The sequence below is a fragment of the Lytechinus pictus genome, chromosome 2 (genome assembly GCF_037042905.1).
Source record: "Lytechinus pictus isolate F3 Inbred chromosome 2, Lp3.0, whole genome shotgun sequence".
NCBI lineage: Eukaryota > Metazoa > Echinodermata > Echinoidea > Temnopleuroida > Toxopneustidae > Lytechinus > Lytechinus pictus.
In genome coordinates, this window is record NC_087246.1 from 42,323,768 (window position 1) to 42,350,659 (window position 26,892).

General features: G+C 39.2%; 1 protein-coding gene across 1 annotated transcript; it reads left to right on the forward strand.

Moving 5' to 3' along the window:
- The first annotated feature begins 1,908 nt into the window (after positions 1 to 1,908).
- Positions 1,909 to 26,887, forward strand: LOC135153233 (tyrosine-protein phosphatase non-receptor type 1-like). The gene is made up of 4 exons (XM_064095652.1): positions 1,909 to 1,986; positions 4,153 to 4,362; positions 26,100 to 26,276; positions 26,873 to 26,887. The coding sequence occupies exons 1-4, from the start codon at positions 1,909 to 1,911 to the stop codon at positions 26,885 to 26,887; spliced, it is 480 nt and encodes a 159-aa protein (XP_063951722.1).
- The last annotated feature ends 5 nt before the right edge of the window (positions 26,888 to 26,892 follow it).

Genomic DNA, 26,892 nt, shown 5'->3' on the forward strand with positions numbered 1-26,892 from the left:
TCTGTTTAGGGTGTAGTGTCTCAAGACATTGTCGGCTCGCAGCGACTGCCTCGTTTTTACGACCTTCTACCAAAATTTGTTTGACCTTGTAACCTTTCGGTTGATCTAGCAATGACTTTTGGAATTCGAGACTTGGAGTTGACGCAATCACTAGCTCCATGATTCGCTCATTTAACTCAGCTTCCTCGAAATCGCAATTTTTGGCTTTGTCCCTCTGGTTTCATCTGGTTTCTGCCTGTACCGCATTAGCTCTAAGTGGTGTATGCGAAAATTAATATTGACCTTTAACTGTGCCTCTAATAGTCTCCATAGCTCTTGTGGTTTTTCTTTATCGGTCTCTGATAGCCCCGATGCATTGATTCGACGCAAGCCTTCATTGCCTACAGCAATCTTGATTTTTATAGCCACTTTTCTCTGATAAGTTATGTCTTGGTCTGCTAGAATCAGCTCCATTCTTTGTCTGAAAAGCTAGAACTCTTCGGGTAGGTCTGTTGCCTCCCAGTTCATTTCTGGACTATTTTCCACTACTCATTGTGTATGTTCGCTGTACGTATTAGGTATTTAAATGAATGAGTGTAGATATTAATGTCTGATAATATCCACGTGTGAACGCTCCTTACAGTCACAGGTCGACTGGTGATGATACCTGTAACGCACTCACAGCCCTGTGTGAATGTCATTAGTTGTTTCATGCAGTGAAAATGCTGGTCACTCCCACTGACTTCTCACACTCCAGATTTACAATTAATATTAGGAAAATATTAATTCATTGTTCACACTCCAGTCTAGAAAATTAAGTAATTTAGGTTTTATCAACTTTTAGTGTATGTTGATCTTCTGATGCAGACCTCTGTGCCAGTGATTGAACACAGTTATAACTTATTCAGGCTTATTTGATTGTTTACTGTCACCGTTGGCATCTCGCTCCTTCACACAAAACGGTTTGGTTTGCTGTGACAGTGCATAGGGTATGCACAGTACGGTATTAACGTACAGTAGCGATGCGATAGCCGGGGCGAGCGGTCACCCGTACCAGCTGGGTTAGTATAGTAGGTTAGGAAGCATGCGTATTTCGGTAAAACGACATGCAGTTTACTTCCCAATAGTAGCTGGTTCCTTGATCCTTGTCATTTCAAAGGCGATCACTAGTTTCAGCTGCCACCATGATCCAATACAAAGGACTCTGGTGGAGACTTTGGTAGTGAACGTATATACAGTTTTATTATACAGGCCAGGCAGGTCAATCAACAGGCATGGTATCCATGTTGCGGGAGGTGTATGAAGTGCTTAGATATCAATACTGATATCGTAACAGCTGACATGCGCGATAATGTTTTAGACATGTTTTGAGGAGCTAGTGATTTAGAATTATTATTAGCAATGATCTCTTGCTCTCCTAGAAGTAGAAGAAAAATAAAAGATGCATATTTCTGCAAAGAAAATTGAACAGAAGTCTCCAACAAAATAATGACCAATCGGTGGAACATGCTTTCAAAATATTTTGAATTTAGGTGCTAGCGATTTAAAATAGATATTAATATATGTATTCTTTAGGAATGATCTCTAGCTGCAAAATCTTAAGTTAGAGTTTACGACTGCCTCCGCAATCACCACGATGTTGTAGAAAAGGTGAATATCATCGTAAACAACTTTGGATAATAGTGCGTCTATTTCGGTAGGTCATGCAACCTTTAAGAGTTTACGATTGCCTCTGCAATCACCACGATGTTGTAGAGAAGGTGAATATAATTCAAAAACAAGAAAATTCATTAAACTTTGTGGATGTCCGGCACGCGGACAAATTCTGCAAGCTACACTGATGACAGAATTTGTTTTGATCTCCGACAAAAGCGGAGGAAGAAGGTGATTTGTTTTGATCTCTGACATAATCAGAGGAAGGAGAAGAAGATGAATGATGACGCGACACTACTGACGATCAACGACAGTCCTCTTCTCTACAACATCGTAATGATTGTGGAAGCAATCGTAAACTCTTAGAGGTTGCATGACCAAAATAGACACACTGCTATCCGAAGTTGTTTACAATGATAATCATCTTCTCTACAACATCGTGGTGATTGCAGACGCAATCGTAAACTCTTGGCTTGGCTTATTTTTATTCTTAAGCCGGTGACTCTCAACTTCTCAAATTGATATAACGATCATCTACTGAACCATACAAGGTTCAGTCCTTCAGATTGCGATTCTTGTCGGATTTTTTGACAAAGTCGGAACATTTATTGATTGTCGGCAATTATTATTCCACCAGTTCTAGATGATTAATACCCCCAATCCAAATCTTACAAGACTCTTGAGTTTTCTTCTCAAACGTCGAGCTAGTATGGTTTAGTCCATCATGGTGCCTTTCGGTCGTTCTTGACGCTTGACTTACTCCTCTTGGGTCGGTAATTAGGGCATCTTTCGTCTGTTTATCAGTCGAGATCCCCCTTGTATCCGTTTATCTGTAACCGTATTTGTAGCTTTGCATACTTATGCATTGCTCCGGACATTTGACGGGATTGGCGTAGATTACGCGTGACTTCCATGCCTTGTTATCTAGAACCAGTCGTTCGCACTTGGTCCAATGGAGTTCCTTAACTCCCTCTAGATCCCTTAACTTCTGGTAATATGATGTGGCGTCCGGGTCCTTGAAACGGTTTTCGATCGAACAATGTGGGTTCCCTGTTTCAACCCTTGTCCTTGTTTGCCAATCTTCAGACAATTCCCAACTCCGACCAGTCGTTTGTAACGTTGCGCGAGCCATTTGCGGCAGCTTGTCGGGACATCATTTCACGCTGGATTGTTGAAACGATCAAGTCAGCTGGTGATGATGTTCTCCTTACTGACACTAGGCCGAGGGCCCATGATACTAGAAGTATCGCTACTTTTTGGGCTCTCTTCAATGGAGTCGCCGTAGACAACATCTTGAGGGCCGCCTTTTGGCGCTCTCCTAATTCCTTCACTTCCTTTTACTTAAAGGACATTCCTTCGGGTGAGGCATTATTTGCCTCTTGTGCCCTTAAGGCAGCGGCCTCCGTGTCTTCATTTCCCTATTTTTTGCGCACTTTTCTTTTATTCTAGACATGCCTCCCTTCACGTTGAGTCAGTGTTGGTCTCGCAAATTAAATGAATATATCCCAGTTATTGACAGTAAATTATGAAAATACCGTTATTTTCTTATTTACGATATAACTGGATATATTCATTTGAACCCTCCCACCAGCCCCTCGCCTTGCGTGACAACATGTCTTGCGTTCAGGCTCATAAGAGGAAACGGACGCCAATTTGCGCGATGAACTTGGGATATTGCGTACGCGGGGAGATGCAGCGTGCGCGCAAGAAAAAATTGTGTACTTTTATTCGGCGTGCAAGTTAATCGTAATGAACTAGCAAATCAAATGAATATATCCAGTTATCTCGTAAATAAGAAAATAACGGTAAGTATTTTCATAATTTGCTTTATAAGAAAGAAAATCAAGTGAAAAAGTGTGAGTATTGTAATCATCGGTTCATGAATTATTGGTGGAAATTTAGACAATGCAAGTTATACCAAACATAGCTGGCTGTTTGTGTTTACAACGTGTACACGACCGAAAAACATGCCGTGTACACGTGCATCAAAATTGGACTTTCAAAACGGGCCTATTCTTAATCCATTCTCTCGATCAGGCAGCAATTGCTCAGAGAAAATCAAAATTAAGATGTTGATCCAAGCACCAATTCTTGATGCAATACATGCTTTGACCACACCTTACACATGTCCGTTGAAAATATTACTGCATAATATTTTTTTTATTAAAACACCATTTTTGTTCCTAAAATAAATTAATTTCATTTTCGGAAAAACAAACCTTATTTCATTTTCGGACTAATGAACCTTCGGATTAACGAACCTTATTTTGTTTTCGGACTAATGAACTCTCGGAATTACAAATCTTATTGTGTTTTAGGACTAACGAACCTTCAGAATGACAAACCTTAAGAATTACGAACCTTCGGAATATTCAAACCTTCAGAATAATGAACCCTCGGAATTATGAATGTTACCCGTAATTCCACCTGTTGATCAGATTTCATTGTCCCCCAATCAATCTTTGTACCTCATGAAGCACTCGGTTACCTTGTTAGAATTGTTCTTTTTTCCTCCTACAGTCCCATCAAACCAAAGAGATCCTTCACTTTCATTACACCCGTTGGTCAGATTTCAGTGTTCCTCAATCTCCTGTAGCATTCCTTCAGTTCCTGCACCATGTGAGGCAATCAGGCTCACTGTTGGACAACGTTGGTCCTCCTGTCATACACTGCAGTGCGGGAGTAGGAAGATCAGGGACTCTTTGTCTGGTAGATACTTGTCTTGTAAAGGTGAGTAGGAGCAGCAAGGGGATCTCTAAAGACTATTCATTGAGCTGATATATTTTACATATTTTTTTTCCTCTATTTTATCTTATCTTTGATTCATAAAATGTACTTATAAAAGGGGGCCCTCACCCTGCAAGCTCTGCTTTTTAGTTGGTCTCCTTCCCTTTCGATTTCTTGGTAGTAATGTATTATAAAAATTGATTTAAATGTTATATTTTGTAAATATGTATATTGAACTATCATTGTAAATGTAAAAAGATTGAAACAGGAAATAAATGTATTGAATTGAAAATTGAATTGAAATTGATATTTGGTATACCACCAAATGATACCATCCCATATCATCTACAACCTGTAATCATTTGGTCTAATTGACAGTTTATCCATTTACCATTTCTTGTAATTAGGCTATCCTCTTTCATCTTTTTACTATATGGTAGTATCGTTTAAACAACGTTAAAAAAAAGTTTACCTATTTTGAGAACTGTTTATAAACAGTATATAGATGTATGGAAACAAAGAAACTTCCCTATAAGTTGCCGGAATTTTTACATTTTACATCTTTATATTCATGAAATTGGCCATATATTCTCCATATTTCCTCCATATTTCCTTGATATTGTTTTTATTGTCTCACCTGCATAGCAGAGCGGCATCGTCAACATTGAAAGCTTAACCTAAGGTTAAGTTTTTGAAATGACATCATAACTTAGAAAGTATATGGACCTAGTTCATGAAACTTGGCCATAAGGATAATCAAATATTACTGAACATCCTATATGAGTTTCAGGTCACATGACCAAGGTCATAGGTCATTTAGGGTAAATGAACTTAGACCATGTTGGGAGAATTATTTTCAAAATCTTAACCGAAGGTTAAGTTTTTGAAATGACATCAGTGAAGAGGTCAAGATCAAAGTCACTATCCCAGCGACCCGGTCGAACTATAGTCACTTCATTGAAGTCATCTAGGAAGGCGAGCCATGTAGATCGGACTTTGTTCCCTCTGAGAGTTGTATTACACTGTCCGGTTTTGAAATTTTCTTTGTCTGATCTGTTAACCTCCTCAGAAAAGCCCTACCCGGTTTAACCGCCCTACATATTAAATTAAGCGACCCGATCAAGGACTGTATCTCCTTCAAAGACAAGGATTGTTTCCTAATTGTCTCAGCGATCTTCCGTTTCAATTGTGTCCTTTGCTCTCAAGGGACTCTTACTTCCATGCGTTCGGTGTCAATTTCAAGGCCTAGAAATGTAAGTCTGGTTGTGGGACCCTCTGACTTCTCTTGAGCGAGGGGGACCCCCAGTTCTTTGCATAATGTCCTAAACTCTTGGATAATTTCTAGACATGAGAGGCCACCTCCCTTGGCTGAACCCACTGCTAAAATGTAATGTATCAGCCGATCGGTTCCCAGTTTGTCTCTCACACAAATTGACTAGGAGATGTGTAGTTGTTCTTCCCGTATCCTGTCAGTCTATAGCTCGAGGGGTTATGGGCCCCTTGCTTCGGAGAACCCCCACCGACCACATACATGAGCCATACTTCGCCATCTATTCTACCCCAAGCCTGGCCCATAAGCGTCACCGACATGCGGGAACGGTACTGAATGTCGTATTCTCGCCACCCGAATCCAGTATATTTATTAGCAGCTGATCTGATAAGGCTGCAGTATTTAAGTAAGGCCTGGGCCGAGTGACTGTGCGCCTCTAAGTAGACGCTCGCATATACCAGAAACGCGCTGGTCCACAACTCGATATTGGTAATTTACTATCAATAACTGGGATATACTCATTTGATTTGCTAGTTCATTACGATTAACTTGCACGCCGAATGAAAGTACACAGTTTTTCCTGCGCGCGCGCAGCATCTCCCTACGCACGCACTATCCCAAGATCATCACGCAAATAGGCGTCCATTTCCTCTTTTACTTTCGCCTGCCGCCGTGATCAGACGTATAGCTAAGTACACTCCCACTTTGCCCCTTTTAAAGTGTCCGTTGTTGACATATTTATCTATATTTTTACTACCTATTTCAATCCTTTGCCCTTCGGCTTCTGATTGATTTCATTTATATCTACTCTGCGTGGAGCTTTCGTGTTATTTATTCACGTTTTCTTTAATTAAATTGTGTGAGTTCCGAACCGTCAGTTTCATTTTGCTCACAGACGGGTTGCTCTGCTTCCCTTTCCCATAGCTCCACGCTCTACTGCGTGCCGCGGGCATTAATGCGACGCTTCACCTTTCTTTATAATTCCTTATAATTCTTTTAATTCTTGACTTGCTCCTTCGCCTCGTCTTGAATTGAATTGATTTTAATTCCCTCTCCACAGCTTAGGCTATGCTGGACAGGTAGGAGCGTCGCCCTTTGTTTGTTCTCAAACTTGTTTTCAACTTGTTGTTTCAATCAATCTTTTGTTTTCATTAATTGATTAATTGATCAATTGTTTAATTAACCTTTTGGTTAATTGTTTAATTATTAATTAATTTTAATAATTATTTTGTATTGAAATTTTTTTTGGACTTTTTGTCTTTGAAGGAAGTAAGCCCTTACTTCTTCCTTTCAGATCAGCTTAGGGCGTCTTTTTTGCCGCCTTTTACTTGTTTTCTTTTTCGACCTTTGTCAAAAAAAAAAAAAAAAAAAAAAAAAAAAAATCCTTGTGTTTTTTTTTCTCAGCTGATCCTGCTCTTTGTCTTTTCTGTTTTTAATTAATTAACGTCATGTCGAGCCCTGCCCGCTCGTGTAATTAATAATTAAAAAAAAAATGTTAAGAAGGTGGTCCTGTGAATTACCTGACTTATTAATTTTATTATTAATAATTTCTGGAAGGGATCTTGTTTTGTCACCTTTCTTGCCCACCCACCCCTCCACCCCCTCCACCCCCTCTCTGTTTTCGCCCCTACTTGTTCTTTCAGGTTAAGAACTTACCAGGTAGATGAGCTCTTCGACTCATCTCTTGATGACTCCAGCCTGCCGCTGGGAGAGAACCAGACATGGTATTGTCCCTGTGATCAGCGGCGGTGAGTATGAGGGCAAGAGAGTGAGACCCTTTGCATAGGGCTCTATATAGAGTGGAACCGTGGTTTGCGTCCACGTGCCCTGGAAAAAGAAGGGTGGAACCGTGGAGTCGCGTCCACGTGCCCAAGAGGGTGGAACCGTGGAACCGCGCCCACGTGTCCGAGCGTTTTAGGGTGGAACCGTGGCGCAGCGACCACATGCCTGAAAGGTGATAGCCAAGGCTCCCTCGACGGGACCTGAACCTATTTGGGGAGTGTTGTACTAGTATAGAAAACCTCACTCCTCCAGGGCTGCTTGACCCACCGGCTATCGGGTCCGACAAGTCCGGGTTAAGAGCGTGGGACTCTTTTCCCGGCACAGACTAGGCTCGATGCTTTGTCAGTCTCTGTCAGGGAGCATTAGCAAAGGGCTACCAGCCCCTAGTAGCTAGAGACACGTGAGCTCGACCCTGTCAATCTCACGATTAACTGATCAGGATGGAACCATGGAATCGCGTCCACGCGCCCTTAAAGGTGGAACAATGAAATTGCGTTCATGTGCCTGAAAACGGCTTGATCAGATTTGGGTGACTTTTCTCATGCGAGATATCACGTCCCCCTCCCCGTCTCTTGTGCCCTCTTCTACCCAACCCCCCCCCCCCCCCCCGGCGGGGGCCGCACAGAGGAGGAAGAAGAAGAAATTCTAGGTCGCTAATCCCGCTTTGCGGGCAGACCTTTTTTTCTGATTCTTGTGCCGATGGCCAGGCGTCGTAACTTCATGTTACAACAGAACGCCCTCGAGTATCACGGATCTTTATCCTCATGCTCCCTGTCAGCTAAAACCGCCGTGCCAAGCACCGGGCAGGTCAAGCAGACATTCGCCATCTCACACCTCGGAGAGTCACCGGCAATATCATGATTCGCCGGCTCACGCACCTGCAAGGGAAATTCCCGCTAATACACAGGTGTTATCGACATACGGGCGTAGCCCCCCATTATGTCACCAGACTCCCGATAATTGCGGGTTAGGCGTCGCAATTCTCATGTTGCTTCACACACCCACGAGCAGTGCGGGTAATTCCCCCACGCTTCATATCAGCTTTAGCCGCCGTGCTAAGCACTGTGCGGTTAAAGCAGTCACCTGCCCTCTCACGCCGGGCATTTATTGAAACGCTATTCACCTACACGGTGACCCCCGTTTCTATGCAGGTGCTTCCGACATACGGCTTTCAAGCATCAACATGTCGGCAAGCTCTCGGTGACCGACGGCTGGACGTTGCATCTATACGTCCCCGAGCATTACGGGTTCTTACCCTCATGTTCTCCGTCATTATAAGACCGCTGCTACGCGACGGCCGAGCTTTATCAGCAGCCTCGCACCAACCGCCGGCTCTTTTTTTTATGAAATTGCCGGCCCTTTCACCCACACGGGTGAATTCTCGATATGTATAGGTGCTGCAGACGTATGGGTCTCACCCAGTAAGTCGGCAAGCTCCCGAAATCGCTGGTTGGACGCTGAAGCCGCTTTGCTGTTTTTTGTCGGTCTTATTGCCGGTGTCGGGTATTGAGCGGATTGAGATTTCTCCCGCCAACCCGCATCCCGGGGAGCCGTCGGCGAGTTCACCTGCATGGGTATCCCCCATTAATATGCAGGTACTCCCGAATTCGCCCTCTACGTCAAGTTTCACTTATGGCGACGGCTCTTTCAGCGGTAACTCTCTCCATTCTACCCCCTAGGCTGGCCTGTAGATTGGAGGTAAGAATTTCTTACATACCGCATACCGTCCTTCTCTCGTGAGAATGTTTGGCTGCCTTTGAGAGGGCAACCTATCACGCCCGCGGACCGTCCGCCCAGGCGACGGGACCGTTAGCTTTTTGCCTGAACCTCACTCTCTATACGAAAGTAAGGATGCCCTGTCTTTACCTTTAAATCCTACTCTTGTAAGGTTTGAGTCAGGGCTAGTACAGACACCAGTCCTCCAGCGATCGCCGCTGTAGAGAGGGCGACTCCGATATTAGCACCATCACCGCTCAGCGGTACGTCTCACCATCTCGTAGCTCTCCGAGCTTATGAGCATGAATATCGGATCTGAATGTCACGGCGATTAATAGTTCACCTATACTTAGTAATCGCTATGCCTTCACCACCCGGTGCATTATGGTTATTTTTAACCTATTTATCTCATATTCGGGCGGCTCGTACGAGCCCTGCCCGAGCTGCCATCATCGGTCGTCCCCCCGGACCCCGCCGGCAGCACCCGCACCGAACACCTGGAGGGAATCGGCTATTTATATGCTTGATACCCCTCCTGTTGACATTCATAGCTTCTTCCCCGAGTCTTTCCCGGTCGGGTAAGCATCATCTCGGAAGAAAGAAACAGCCGTACATCTCATTAGATTGTTGGCTGTGTACATGCGTCCAGGCTTGTATAAAGCCCCAGGCTTTTCTGTCGGCATTTCTATGCCTACTTCCTGGGCGCACCCACTGTGCCGGGTCGGTGAGTTTACACCAAACTGTCCGCCGCCAGGCCATCGGTCGAGCTCTAACAGTCTATCTTATAGACTGCCCTCTATGTGGGTCAAGCTTGCGGGCGTCTCCACCGTCTCCTCCTTGTGTGGAGTGGGCTACGGTCGATGCATTTACTGTGCCCGTTTGTCGAGTCGTCATCTTATTTAGAAGCTTTTTCACTCGGCAAACTCAAGTCGCCTCGCAGGCTGCTCTCATCCTCCTTCCATGCAATGTATGTGGCCATGGTCACTGCGCGACCGAGGATGATGTAATCGTGGATAGATGTTGCGTGCATGCATATGTATATATATATATATATATATTTGGATATACATTTATGTATAAAATGTATGCGTGTGTGTATGTATACTTATGCCTGTCTAACCACAATCACCACGACCCGTTTTCTCTCGGGCCGACTGTGGATGAGTCCCTCCATGAAGGTTACACTTCGTAATTCCGAAGGTTCGTAATTCCGAAGGTTCTTTATTCCGAAGGTTCGTAATTCCGAAACACGTAAATTGCCTATACCTCGATGTTCGTTAATCCAAAAACGTAAAAGGTTTCGTTAATCCGAACATTTGTGGCGTTATTCCGAAGGTTCGAAAACGAAATAAGGTTCGATGTTCCGAAGGTTCGTTAATCCGAAAACGAAATAAGGTTTGTTGTTCCGAAGGTTCGTTAGTCCGAAAACGAAATAAGGACAGTTAATCATTTAGTTTTCGGACTAACGAACCTTCGGAATTACGAACCTCATTTCTTTTTCGGATTAACGAACCTTCGGAATAACAAACCTCATTTCGTTTTCGGACTAACGAACCTTCGGAATTACGAACCTTCGGAAATACGAACCTTTGGAATAACGAACCTTCGGAATATCCGAACCTTCGGAATAACGAAGCTTCGGAATTACGAATGTATGCGCTCCATGAAAGTGATTTACTTCACTGGAGTTCTTCTTTTTAGAACTTGAAGCTTAGATTCTCATCCCCGCTGCTTAGGGCGTCATTTTTGCCGCCCCCCGCAGCTTCTCGGAACTCCTTATCTTACCGATATCGGACTGTTCCATGCTGTCGCAACCGGCGCCTGCGGTGCTTGCCCTTGCGATCACCAGAGAAACCAGGCCTTGTGGCTGTTTTCGTAAACAACTGGTTCTCATCGCAGACTGAGGGAAATATTGGTGATTATTTTCCTCAAGTCGCCTTACTCCTCCGCTTGTTTCGTCAAGCGAGGACTTAGACACTCTTAGCCAGTTTCCGTCCCTAACCTTGATAGGACAGGGCCGTTGTTACCTCACTCGATTCCGTCGGGAACGTAAATGTCTGGCAATGTCTGTTTGTTCAGAACATCTTGACAGACATCTCTTGATCATCGTTTACACGTAATATCATGACAGAGACATTGTTCGCCACCTCACCTCTGGCGTACGCTTGCTGCGGCTAGGGATTGCTCCTCTCAGCGGACATCCATCGCAGCCTAACCTTACGGGCCCTATCGGCGATGGTGGCTTCAGCCAAACCACCTCCCACCTCTCCCGCCGCAGGCACTGCACCCTCGGGCGGGTGTTTTATTTAGTACGGGAGAAAGGGGATCCGGGGTCCTCTCTCGATCGCTCTGTCTATCACACTTATTATGTCGTGATGCGTGCCGCGTTTTTTCTCCGACACGCCCGTTTGAGCTGTTTTGACCAGACTGTTCTACTATTCTACATAGACAGCAGGTCCGTGGCATTTTCTTATTAACAGGATGGCACTCAGTTGCTTTTCTCGACACATTGACTGCCTTACGAGTGGTTTACTTCAACCTTACTCTCTGTCGTTCCATGTCCTTATCGGACTGCTGGAAACGTCCTGCCACAGCTCTCTATCAGAATTCTGCAGATGTTCTGCCCTCACGCATTTGAGACAGATATCAAATTCTGGGCGCTTTCTCCCACGCGTGGGCTTCTGAGATATCTCGCATTCCTTACGTTTGCATGGTTGCGGCTTGGCTTAAATTATTAAGCCGGTGACTTGACCGTGGCTTTTATTAGCCCCGCTGTTGCCTTCTCAGATTGATTGATTGATCACTTACTGAACAGTACAAGTTTCAGTCTTCCGAACACGATTCTTGTCGAAATTTTCAACGAAATCGGATCGTTTTTTGATCATCGGCAATTATCATCCCTCCGGTTACGGATGATTATTACTTTCAATCCGAATCTTACAACCTCTTGAGTTCTTCTGAAACGTTGAGCTTGTATGGCTTAGTCCGTCATGGCACCTGTCGGTTGTTCTTGACGCTTGACTAACTCCCTCTTGGGTCGGTATTCAGGGTATCTTTTGTCTGTCTATCAGTCGAGATCCCTCCTGTATCTGTTTATATATAACCATTTACAGTACAAAGCTTTTCATACTTATGCATCGCTCCCGGACCGTTACCGGGATTGGCTTAGATTAGGTGTGACTTCTAACCCTTGTCTTTGTTTGCCATTCTTCAGACAATTCCCAACTCTGTGCAGTTGCGTGTTTTGTCGCGCGAGCCGTTTGCGGCAGCTTCTCGAGACATCTTTTCACGCTGGATTGTTGAAACAATCAAGTCAGTTGGTGATGATGTTCTCCTTCTGACACTAGGCCGAGGGCCCATGATACTAAAGTATCATTCTTCTTCAGCTCTTTCTATGGAATCGTCGTATACGACATCTTGAGGACCGTATTTTTGACGCTCTTCTATTCCTTCACCTCCTTGCTCTTAAGGACTTTACTTCGCATGAGGCCTTATTTGCCTCCTCTGTCCTTAAGGCAGCGGCCTTCGTGTCTTCATCTCCCTATTTTTTACGCACTTCTTAGTCTAGACATGCCCCCCTTCACGTTGAATCCGTGTTGGTCTAGCAAATCAAGTGAGTATATCCCAGTTATTGATAGTAAATTATGAAAATACTTACCATGATTTTCTTATTTACGAGATAACTGGATATACTCATTTGAACCCCCCCCCACCGACCCCTCGCCTTGCATGGCAACATGTCCTGCGTTCAGGCTCATAAGAGGAAATGGACGCCTATTTGCGTGATGATCTTGGGATAGTGCGTGCGTAGGGAGATGCTGCGTGCGCGCAGGAAAAACTGTGTACTTTTTTTGGCGTGCAAGTTAATCGTAATGAACTAGCAAATCAAATGAGTATATCCAGTTATCTTGTAAATAAGAAAATCATGATAAGTATTTTCATAATCTTGTTTTTTGAGCTAGCCACAGGTTTTAAGAAAATTTGTTGACCATTCTGGACCATCGTGAACCCAAATTGTTCCTCCTGTGGCCCCACGGGCCGGGTGGACATCCCCTGATCAATAACTAGCCCATTTAGATCTATATATTCACCTCTCCATATTTTTTCTTTGATGTTCTTGGGAATCGCAGCCCCTAATGCTTCCCCGTGAATTTGAGTTGGGTTAACACTCACTGGCCCATCATTTAGTCCTGAAGCTTGGCCCTGGTTTGGATCTTGGCCTACATTCCGAGTCAAACTGCTGTAACCGTCCTCGGAAAGAATACGACCTACAGGAAGACCTAGGTCACTAGGCCTAGTGTATGATGGTGGCACAATACTCGGAAATGACCCCATGGGAATGGGTGACACCACACCATTCTCATCCCTAGCAGTCACGGCATTACCGATATTAGCTGTATCTGCACTAGAAATAACGTTAGTTGTAATAACATCATCAGCAACCTCACCTGACACGGGTATTTGTGGTTGATTTGGCTGAGGCGTAGAGCTCATCTCCAGCCGCCCTGGTCCCGAGAGCGTCCGTTGGACTTCGCCACCCTCGGCCTGCGCTTACGCTGCTCCACCTTGCCCGGTATTTTCACCATTTCTCCTCCTTGATCTCGTAATAACTCTATTTGCCGTCCTCCCGGCAGTGTCAGTCTCTTGTTTGTGTGGTCTACCACGGCCACGTCCAGCTTTCCGTTTGCCTATGTTTTAACGCTAATCGGGGAAAATTCACGTAGTGAACAAATCACAAAAAATAAAGTCTTGCATCCCCCAGTGCGAAGTTGAGAATGAGCACACGTTTGCAATTCTTCCAGCGGGTGCGCACGTCCCGAAATCGCTTGCTACATTTCATTGGCCGTTCCCCGCATATAGGCGGAGCCTGCTCGGCAGTTGTTACGCTATCACTAAGGACATTGCATTATGGGGCTAATGAGGCTGCTGTCGGCCAATCACAGACCTGTTGCTGGGGGCGTGTCCTTGAAGATTTCCCACGGAATACAAGCGCGCATTAATTGATCTTCACGGATTGTATGGAACGCTATTAGATACGTCTGCTGTAAGGACCTGCATTCTCTCACAAATGCGTCTATTCGCTAATTCGAATAATCGTATTATATATAATTTACATTTTATTTGTAAATAAATTCCAAGTAATATTTCATTATTTGTAAATAATAATAGTTCGACATTCCATTATTCATAAAAAATTATTATTTCTTTTTCAGTATTTATAAATAATGATTATTTGTTTTTCATTATTTATAAAAAATGATTATTTATAAATAATGATTATTTGTTTTTCATTATTTATAAATGCTGATTGTTTTTTTTTCATTATTTATAAATAATGATTATTTGTTTTTCATTATTTGTAATGATTATTTTTGTTCATTATTTATAAATAATGATTATTTGTTTTTCATTATTTATAAATTATAATTTTTGTGTTTCATTATTTATAAATATTGACACTGAATACTTTATTTATGAATAATTGCAATTCGTTTTTCCATTATTTATAAATAAGTTTGTCGAGTTTTCTATTATTTGTAAATAATAATTATTTATTAACAATGCCAGTGCACATTTCTTTATCTATAAATAATTTGTTGAGTTTCCCATTATTTATAAATAATGATTATTCGTTAAATAATGAAGACGTCTACTTCATTATTTATAAATATTTTTTTCTAGCGCGCCATTATTCTCATTATTTATGAATAATCATTATTTAATGTTCGAGTTTTCCATTATTTATAAATAATGATTATTTGTTAAATAATGAAATATCTACCTCATTATTTATAAATAATGAAAATTCATCGTGTTTCATTATTCATAAATAACAATTTTGTTTCAATATCCCATTATTTACAAATAATCATTATTTATAAACGATTTTTACAGTTTGCCATTATATACTAATAATCGTTATTTATATACAAATAACCATTATTTATAAATAATGAAAAACAAATAATCATAATTTATGAATAATGAAAAACAAACAATCATTATTTATAAATAATGAAAAACAAACAATCATTATTTATAAATAATGAAAAACAAATAATCATTATTTATAAATAATGAAAAACAAACAATCATTATTTATAGATAATGAAAAACAAATAATCATTACAAATAATGAAAAACAAATAATCATTATTTATAAGTAATGAAAAAAAAACAATCAGCGTTTATAAATAATGAAAAACAAATAATCATTATTTATAAATAATGAAAAAGAAGTAATCATTTTTTATAAATAATGAAAAACAAATGATTATTATTTACAAATAATGAAGTATTACTTGGAATAATATATAAATAATTAGAAAAGTTATTTTATATAATAGTAATTATTTACAAATAAAATGTAAATTATATATAAATAATAGTTATTTAATAAATAATGATTATATAAAAAATAATTGTTCTATATAAGATTGGTACAATCGGCGTCTCATATGTAACGTGGGATCTAACTCAGCTCGACTCACGTTTGCTTGCTCCATGCTACCGATGCACGTCGTGTCTGACCGCGGCCAGATCCGGCCGCCTTGGGGCCACTGCATGCAGGCATGTCCGCATATGGGAATGATACGATGTAATATCGATGTGGCAGATATGGCAAGTTCCGACTCGGAGTCCTCGTATAAGACACAGTAGAAGTCCGGATCTATTCTAAATTAGTTGAGCCACATGGCTGATTTGCTTGTTTGTTATGTTAAAACAGTAGTCGAGTAGGTCTACATCTTATTTAAGGCACTTGCCAGCTTAAAACGATACTCGAATTTCAATTTCATTTTATTTTCCCAGCGTGTTTGTCCCATTGAAGACACCGTTAGAAAAAAATCGCACCGAAATAAAAAAATTGCCCAAAATCCAAAACCCGAGTGATTTTGAACGCGACGCGACGCGAGTGATTATAATAAGCCTGGTTAACTGCCTTTATGACAGGGCATCGCGCATTGTATCGAAGCCACAATGCACCGTCATTGAGAAGCAACACATTGCTTCTGCTCTTGTCTCCAATGGTTACCCGCGCTCCTTTCTCAATGGCGGAACCAAGAGGAAGAACGCCACCGATAAAGAAGTTGTACAATCAGCTCCCCAAATTTAGCCTATATGCCAAATTTCAATACCGCAGTTAATGTAAAAGTCGAGAAAATGATTGCAACAATTTATCATGGTGGCCATTTTGCCACCAACCAAATAATCAAATTGCTGGGAACTGCGCCTCAAAATACCCCTATATGCCAAATTTCAGTGTTACATGCCATGTAAAACTCAAGAAAATTATATTTAATGATTTTTCATGGTGGCCATTTTGGATTTCAAAATGGCGGCCGACTTGATGGTTAAATCGCTTATAGCCGGCAATTTAACCCTGTATGCCAAATTTCACACTTTCTGCCAGATCCGAGCATCTTGGCCATTTTTTGTCACATAATCGCTTCACTATATGATCTATTTCCTGTAATAAAAGAATAGGAAATCAAATTTAAAACTAAATTTTCATTGTTATTCGTTGCAGTATTGTAACACTATTTATTGGAACATCTGCCATTTTTGTCTCACCTCCATAGCAGAGTGAGACTATAGGCGCCGCTTTTCCGACGGCGGCGGCGTCAACACCAAATCTTAACCGAAGGTTAAGTTTTTGAAATGACAACATAACTTTAAAAAGTATATGGACCTAGTTCATGAAACCTGGCCATAAGGTTAATCAAGTATTACTGAACATCCTGCCTGAGTTTCATGTCACATGACTAAGGTCAAAGGTCATTTAGGGTCAATGAACTTAGACCATGCTGGGGGGAATCAACATCAAAATCTTAACCTAAGGTTAAGTTTTTTAAATGTCATCATAACTTAGAAAATCTATAGACCTAGTGCATGAAACTTGGACATAAGGTTAATCAAGTATCACTGAACATCCTGTGCAAGTTTCAGGTCACATGATTAAGGTCAAAGGTTATTTAGGGTCAATGAACTTTGGCCAAATTGGGGGTATTTGTTGAATTACCATCATAACTTTGAAAGTATATTGGTCTAGTTCATAAAACTTGGACATAAGAGTAATCAAGTATCAATGAACATCCTGCATGCATTTCAGGTCACTTGACCAAGGTCAAAGGTCAATGAACTTTGGCCATAATGGGGGTATCTGTTGAATTACCATCATAACTTTGAAAGTTTATGGATCTGATTCATGAAACTTGGACATAAGAGTAATCAAGTATCACTGAACATCCTGTGCAAGTTTCAGGTCACATGATTAAGGTCAAAGGTCATTTAGGGTCAATGAACTTTGGCCATGTTGGGGGTATTTGTTGAATTACCATCATAACTTTGAAAGTATATTGGTCTAGTTCATAAAACTTGGACATAAGAGTAATCAAGTATCAATGAACATCCTGCATGCATTTCAGGTCACTTGACCAAGGTCAAAGGTCAATGAACTTTGGCCATAATGGGGGTATCTGTTGAATTACCATCATAATTTTGAAAGTTTATGGATCTGACTCATGAAACTTGGACATAAGAGTAATCAAGTATCACTGAACATCCTGTGTGAGTTTTAGGTCACATGTTCAAGGTCAAAGGCCATGTAAGGTCAATGAACTTTGGCCATGTTGGGGGTATTTGTTGAATTACCATCATATCTCTGTAAGTGCATTGGTCTAGTTCATAAAACGTGTACATAAGAGTAACCAAGTATCACTGAACATCTTTAACAAGTTATAGTAGTTTTCAAAGTCAGCACTGCTGCTATATTGAATCGCGTGATTCAGGTGAGACCGCCAGAGGCACTCCACTTGTATTGTCTTGAAACCACTTGGAGACAAAGCAGTAAAATTTCCTACCCCCCTCAGGGGGTTGCCAAAGTCTACCCACCTTTTTGCCTATTTTCCCTCTTTATTGAAAAATTTGCAGTTTTTGAGCCCCAATTCAGGCAAAATGCCATTTCTGCTATCCAGTGCGTATCAAAAAAAGTTTACACTAATCCTGTAAAATTATATATTTGTAATATCCTGAAGCTTTTTCCACATTTAAAACATGGCTTCACAATACTTCACCTAACATATTCAGTTTGGAAAACTATAATCTCATTAGGCGTGACCGGGAAGATCAAAGAGGAGGAGGTGTAGCATTTTACATCAGTGAACATTTACAATTCAAAGTAAGGAAAGAAATATCATTAAAACAGAGTGAAACTTTATTCATAGAAATCACGAAGCCAAAAAGCAAAAATATAATTATTGGATTGATTTACAGACCCCCTCATGATAAAGTAAATTTATTTTGTGAAGACCTTGAAACGTGCCTTCATACTATTAGAAAAGAAGAAAAACAAATATATTTAATGGGTGATTTTAACATCAACCTGTTATCCCAAAATAATGAACATGATTTATTCCTACACACAATGCATTCATTTGGCTATTATCCCCATATAGATAAACCGACCAGAATTGATAGCCATTCATCAACACTTATCGACAACATTTTTTCAAATATATTAAACAGAGATATTACCAGCGGATTGTTAATATCTGATATATCGGATCATTTGCCGGTTTTTTCATTTTGCGATAATGATATTCCAAAAGAAAATATACTCAAATTGACAATGTATAGAAAAGAATCTCAAAATAACATTGAATCGTTTAAAAGGGATCTTGCTATTGAAGAATGGTTGGATGTATTTAATGAGTCTAATTCAAACATTGCATACACAAATTTTAACAATAAATTGCAAACATTTTACGAGAAAAATTTTCCTCTGATACCACTGGTCAAAAGAAAGAAGGCAAAAATGCCATGGATTTCTAAAGCAATTTTAAGATCCATACGTACCCGAAATAAACTTTACAAGGCATTTTTAAAGAACCCTTCTATTCAAAACAAAAATAAATACAAAACTTATAGAAATAGACTAACCAATACAATTCGAGCTTCTCGCAAATTATTTTATTCCGAGAAGCTTTACAAAGTCAAATCAAACATGAAAGCAACATGGGAGCTAATAAATGATTTGATTGGCAAGAAACCCAAAATATTACCCAAAGATAATTTCACAGCTCATGATGTTGCGATAAATTCAGAAGATGTAGCTGATACCTTTAATTCCTTTTTTGTTAACTTAGGACCCTCATTGGCAAACAAACTTGACAGAACTGATGAAAATTTTGGAAAATTTCTTCCCACACCCATTAGCACTTCTTTATTCTTTAACCCAACAAATGTTCAGGAATTAATTGAAATAACAAAAAATCTCAAATCAAGCAAATCACAGGGAATTGATAGAATTAGTACTTTCCTTCTTAAGCAGATCATACACTATATTGCCTCTCCTTTGTGTCATATTTTTAATCTGTCGATTAGCACCGGAATATGTCCTGATTCCCTAAAAATTGCAAAGGTAAATCCTGTTTTAAAAAAAGACAATCCGCATGAAATAACAAATTACAGGCCTATTTCTATTCTTCCCAGCATTTCCAAAATATTAGAGAAGATTATTTACAATAGACTTTATAAGTTTCTAGATACTTTTCATTTTCTAAATTCTAACCAATATGGATTCAGGAAAGGACATTCGACTGATCAGGCGTTAATACAAATATACGATAAAATTACAAATGCAATGGCAAAAAAAGAACATATAATAGGCGTATTCATGGACTTAAGCAAAGCCTTTGACACTCTTGACCACCAGATATTACTTAAAAAACTTGAAAATTGTGGAATTCGCGGAATTACACTATCTTGGTTTAAGAGTTATTTGTCCAATAGAAAACAATATGTAATTCACAATAATATTCCTTCTGATTTTCAGTTAATACAATGCGGAGTTCCACAAGGATCAATCCTAGGCCCCTTGCTTTTTTTAATATATATCAATGATTTGACTTCTGTAACACCTTTATTATCATATGTATTATTTGCAGATGACACCAACATTTTTTGTTCACATAATAGCTTAGAAACTTTAGTAGATATAATTAACCGTGAATTACCAAAACTATCTTTGTGGTTTAAGTGTAATAAGCTTTCACTCAATATAGATAAAACAAACTTTATATATTTCAAGCATACACACTCACATGATAACGAATTTCCTTACAATATAAACATAGACAATACTCCTCTCAAAAGGAAAAGAGAAACAAAGTTTTTAGGTGTCACAATAGATGAAAATTTAAATTGGAATGAACATGTACGTTGTATAACTACTAGTATTTCTAGAAACGTTGGTATACTTTACAAAATGAAAAACATTATTCCACATACAACTCTTGTCATACTCTACAATTCATTAATATTGCCTTATATATCATATTGCAACATAGTTTGGGCAACATGTGCAAAAACTAAAATTAATACAATATACTTATTACAGAAAAAAGCAATTCGAATCTGTACTGATTCCCAATATTTATCACACACAAATCCATTATTCCATAAACTAAAGACTCTAACAGTATTTGACATAAATACTCTTCAAAGTTTACTACTTATGTTTAAGTACGTACATAACATGCTCCCACCTTCATTCCACAATTTTTATACTCTGAATACATCTATTCATTCTTACCCTACCCGTAACTCTTCAAATTTCCATTTAATCAACCCTAAATTGCTTATTGCGCAGAGATCCATAAGACACCATGGTCCAGATTTGTGGAACTCTCTACTAGAGCCTGTAAAACAATCTTCGTCTCTTCACTCATTTAAGGCAAACGTTAAATCTATGTTATTATCAGAATATTTGAAGTAAAATTTCTGTGTCATATCCTTTTTATCGTGAATTTATTCCTCCTTCGATTTAGTCATTACCAATATCTTCATCATGACCACCATCATCTCCATGGCCTTCATCATCATCATCATCATCATATCACCGTCACCCTCAGCTTTATCATCTTCATACTATAATATTGCATGAATTCATGTTTCGTATTTGAAAATGTATGCCCATTCTGCTTTATAAATGTATTAATTAATTCAATTAGTATAAGTTTGGGATTGTCATTTTTTTCAAGCAATCTGCTTATGATGACAATCCTTCTCCTGCAAATTGTGAATATCATATAGTTAATCATTTTTGTCTGAAATTATCTTTTTAATACTCTTTATTTATGATTCATGCCAAAAATGCTAGCATATTATGTTTATTATGTTATGAAAAATGTATTATACGAATGTTATGGATGCAGAAGAAAACAATAAATCAAATCAAATTTAAACATTGCTACAGATCTCTTTAAGCAAATGACGATATAACTGTCAAAAATTAATTCCGCTTGCTTTAGCACCATTGACTTTTCAAAAGTTCAGGAAAAAGGATTTGTGCAGAACTTGGAAATAGAAGTAAATAAAAAATAGACGTTAATCATGAAAAACACATGAACTTAAGCGAGGATAATTGATTTGATGATATCTTTTACCTTTTTAACTTATTTTCTTGCCCAATACACTTCATAGAGCACCATTGCACCCCCCCCCCCCCCACACAGACCGAGGCCATCATGATGATATCTGCTTTACATGGAGCTGTGATTGACATGATTGTTAATTATTGTCAAGCTTTGGAAAAGTGTGGAGAAAAAAGAATTAACTGAAATAAGAAATTTACACCCACCTAAAATGATAAAAACTTAGTGAGAAAATGTTGGAGATGTGTGAATTAAACTTTTGTTTACATTCAGTTATGTACTCAGATCCAGCTGGCACAAAAAAGCTATAGGTTGTGCCTACCTAGGGATAAATTTTTTATTTGGGTGGCAAAGTTGTTAAAAAAATGTTTATATGTATCTAATTTTTTTCAATTGGCTAAAAATGCAAAAGAAATGTATGATAAATGTAGCGCACAGTCTGTTTGTTTTCGAATTTTTTTCCTTGACACAATAAAAATGAGCATTTCTGCGAGCTTTACAAAAATGGACAGTGCTCGCTCAAGTGTAACATTCTGTCAAAATTGTTACTTTCATTTGATAGATGAGACCCAAACCCAAGAATATATGCGAAAAAATTACCCCCATGTTCTATATTTTTCAATTCCGAGGACTTTTTCAAAGTGTAAACTTTATATTGATACGCTCTGTATAGTAAAGCCAGTTTTATTGTTTTAAACCACTCAGAAATGAAAGAATAAAGCTTTTTTTCTATCAGCTACATGTAAAGAAATGCTGGCACGTCGACGCTACCCCCTTCAGGGGCTGCCAAAGTCCTTTTTGCCTATTTTCCTTCTTTATTGAAATATATCCTCCTTCGTGTCAAATGCTGATATTTTGCATTAGTTGTTAATGTACTAGTTGTAGATGATAAATCTATGCACATACAAATTTTTGTCGAAAAACCTTAAAATTTTGGCATAAATTATCATATTTTTCAAAAAATATGAACCAGACTGTCCAGAAGACGATTGCGATCGATTTCTACAAACTATATCATAGTGAAATGCATATTTCATTTAAGATTTTCCCAGTGTCTGTGCAAAAAGTATGAAAATAATTGATTTTCATGAAAAATCCAAGATGGCCACCAAAATTGCAAATTTTGAACCCCATGGGACACAATTTGGCAAAGGGAACATCAAGATTCATTAACTAGACACTTCAGGGAATACAAAAAAGTTGGTTTAAAAAAAAATATGATGGTGCACGGGAACCCCCATTTCCGACTCAACAAAAGTGGGTATGAGAACAAGTGGATGATATTAGCGCATACATTCGTAATTCCGAAGCTTCGTAATTCCGAAGGATGTTAGTAATAACGATCGATGATACATGCGTGTGTTGTGGCCAAAAGCATGTATTTCATTAAGAATAGGCGCCCGGATCAAGCATAGGCTAATTTCGATTTTATCTGAGCAATTGCTGCCTTTAGCAAATGGTTTAAGGCTGCAGGGGATTAAGTTTGTTGGTCGCGTGCGAGTAACCTCTTGATAATAGGATTTGTATTGGAGGGGATGTCATTTTTAATAACAGCTTCTGCTGGTAATAAAAATAAAAATAATACTAATAATGATCCTTGTGAGATTTGAAAGCGCGAATCGCAAGCTCAAACTAGTAGACATTTCATGTAAAAAAACTTGAACTTAAATATTCTGAGCATTTTTTGTAATCGTGAGAAAGATGTGTATCTGACTGAAGAATTAACACGAGCGCGAAGCGCGAGCTGTAATTTGTTTATATACTGACCTGGGGCCCGTTGCATAAAACTTTTTACCTGAGAAAACTCAGATTGTTTTTACCGGAGTTTTTGCCCTGTGCTAAAGTCAATGGCGGAAATCAGACTAACCTTAGTTTTCAGTTTTTACCAGAGTTTTCTCAGGTAAAAAGTTTTATGCAAGGCAAGGCGTTAATCCACACTTTGCCACTCTCGACCCAGGTGCTAAATGGGTACCCGGTAGGATGCGAAAGATATTGTATGTTTGAATTTGCCAGCACCATAATGAGACAGCGATGAATGCAAGGAATACTCCCCAGGGAGTGGAGATTGTGCACTTTTCGTGCGGGATTGAAATGAATCCAATGACCGGGGTAATAATATGCTGTAAAGCGCTTTGAGCCATTCTGGGAAAAGCGCTATATAAATATTGGCTATTATTATTATTATTATTATGCAACAGGCTTTAGAAAGTAACCTTTTAAGGACTGCATTTAGTGACTCATGAAAAGGCTGGGTTATTGCAAATTTTCAGCTTGTGCTTCGCACTCTCAATTATTCGATTGGAGAAATATGTATCCTAAAGAGGTCACTAAATGCTTTCTTTAACAGGTTCCTTTTCTGGTCAGTATGTTTAAGCTCGCGTTTTGCGCTCGTGTTAATTCTTTAGTTAGATGCACATCTTTTTAATGACAGCAGAAATCTGCTCGGCTTTTTAAATACTTATTTTCATTTTTTTATTGAAATACCCTTAAGTTTTGGCTTGTGATTTACGCTCGCAACACCTCGCAATGCCATTTTAAGAATAATTGACCCCTAAACGAGTTTTACAACTTCACCTTTAAATTTTTTCTTACCAAGCCGCCCGTCATTATACTCTCTCCCGAAAAATAAAGCCTTAATATACATTTTGCCATAATAAGAAGTCACTTCAAAAAAGTTTTTCTCTACTTAATCACTATCAAACACACAATGACTTCAAGCAGATGATAATCTTAAGGTGAAAATATCACCAAAGTGCCCATTTTGACATATGAGTTTCATTTTTTGGCTTTACCCCCGAACGAAAATTCGTTCGGCCGCCCTTGCCTTCCCATCCTCATAACAATTGAACGGCAACAGTGTCCCCCGCCCCCCCCCCTTGCCTCTGCCTCTGCTTTCCCGGTTTTCATTTTTGTCTCACCTGCATAGCAGAGTGAGACTATAGGCGCCGCTTTTCCGACGGCGACGGCGGCGGCGGCGTCAACACCAAATCTTAACCTGAGGTTAAGTTTTTGAAATGACAGCATAACTTAGAAAGTATATGGACCTAGTTCATGAAACTTGGCCATAAGGTTAATCAAGTATTACTGAACATCCTGCCTGAGTTTCATGTCACATGACCAAGGTCAAAGGTCATTTAGGGTCAATGAACTTAGACCATGTTGGGGGAATCAACATCAAAATCTTAACCTAAGGTTAAGTTTTTGAAATGTCATCATAACTTAGAAAATATATGGACCTAGTTCATGAAACTTATGCATAAGGTTAATCAAGTATCACTGAACATCCTGCATGAGTTTCACATCACATGACCAAGGTCAAAGGTCATTTAGGGTCAATGAACTTTGGTCGAATTGGGGGTATCTGTTGAATTACCATCATAACTTTGAAAGTTTATGGATCTGATTCATGAAACTTGGACATAATAGTAATCAAGTATTACTGAACATCCTGTGCAAGTTTCAGGTCACATGATCAAGGTCAAAGGTCATTTAGGGTCAATGAACTTTGGCCAAATTGGGGTATTTGTTGAATTACAGCCATAAATTTGAAAGTGTGTTGGTCTAGTTCATAAAACTTGGACATAATAGTAATCAAGTATCACTGAACATCCTGTGCGAGTTTCAGGTCACATGATCAAGGTCAAAGGTCATGTAAGGTCAAAGAACTTTGGCCACGTTGGGGGTATTTGTTGAATTGCCATCATATCTCTATAAGTGTATTGGTCTAGTTCATAAAACGTGGAAATAAGAGTAACCAAGTATCACTGAACATCTTGTGCGAGTTATAGTAGTTTTCAAAATCAGCACTGCTGCTATATTGAATCGCGTGATGCAGGTGAGACGGCCAGAGGCATTCCACTTGTTTGGATTAACGAACCTTATTTTGTTTTCGGATTAACGAACCTTATTTCGTTTTCGGATTAACGAACCTTCGGAACAACAAACTTTATTTCGTTTTCAGATAAACGAACCTTCGGAACAACTAACCTTATTTCGTTTTCGGATTGACGAACCTTCGGAACAACGAACCTTATTTTGTTTTCGGATTATCGAACATTCGGAACAACGAACCTTATTTCGTTTTCGGATTATCGAACCTTCGGAATAACGAACCGTCGGAATAACGCCACAAATGTTCGGATTAACGAACCCTTTTTGTTTTCGGATTAACGAACATCGAGGTATAGGCAATTTACGTGTTTCGGAATTACGAACCTTCGGAATAAAGAACCTTCGGAATTACGAAGCTTCGTAATTACAAAAGTGTAACCGATAATTGATATTCAAAGCTAAACAGCAATTGGATTGTAGTTATGTTATACTGGTTATTTGATAATCATATCTTGACCTGGGGTTAATATCATTGTCATCCAAATGGAAAGAAAAACTAGAGCCAGTTGACCATTAATGATATGTGACTACTTGTTTTCATGTCTGTTCTAGTATTAATTGTAGGCTACATTAGTTTGCATAACAATAAGAAGTCAATGTCCATGTAGTTACCATCTTTTACATTTCTTTTTATCATACTTGTACAGATTGAGAAGAAAGGCAATACCTCGGAATTGGATGTGAAGAAGCAGCTACTAGACATGAGGCGGTATCGACAAGGTCTCATTCAGACCTGGCAACAACTACGCTTTTCATACTGTGCTATCCTAGAAGGATCAAAGGTCATTCTCAGGGGAGATGACCTGAGTTCATTAGCAGTAGAAGTAAGCATTTACTGTAGAAAATAGATGAGGTTTTTCATAATAAATAGTTTTGAATGTGGTGTGTATGAACTTTGAATAGGCAGAGGTTTCCTCATTTGTAGCCTGCAAGTTAAACTCTAAGTGGAATAGATCATGAATAACAGTGGAATCCAACTTTGGTCATGAAATGCTGTGTGAGAGAGGAGAAAATTAAGTAAAACAGATTGGTGAAAGTTTGAAAGAAATCGGACAATCAATAAAATAATTATGGCTGTTTTAAAATTGAGATCTCCATAACTATGTCAATTTAAAATTGGCAACTTTGTAAGGAAATTATGACAAGTGGAAGTGAAAACTTTCCCATAGCCCCATGAGTTTTCTCTTAAGTACCTATTCCCCTTTCACAGTACTTAATCAAAATATAACCAAGGTAGCATAGTGTTTTATGTCCTCAGGGAAAGAAAAATAGGATTGAAGTAAAACTTTTTTTAAACGACATTTTAGCCATTTTAATAAATGGAAGAGAAGTCCTTGCCTTACTCTATGACATCACCAATGTGGCTAATTTTAAGTCTCCATTGGTAAAATTAAATTATATGATTTATTTCAACAACTAGGATACAGCCTTTTAACTATT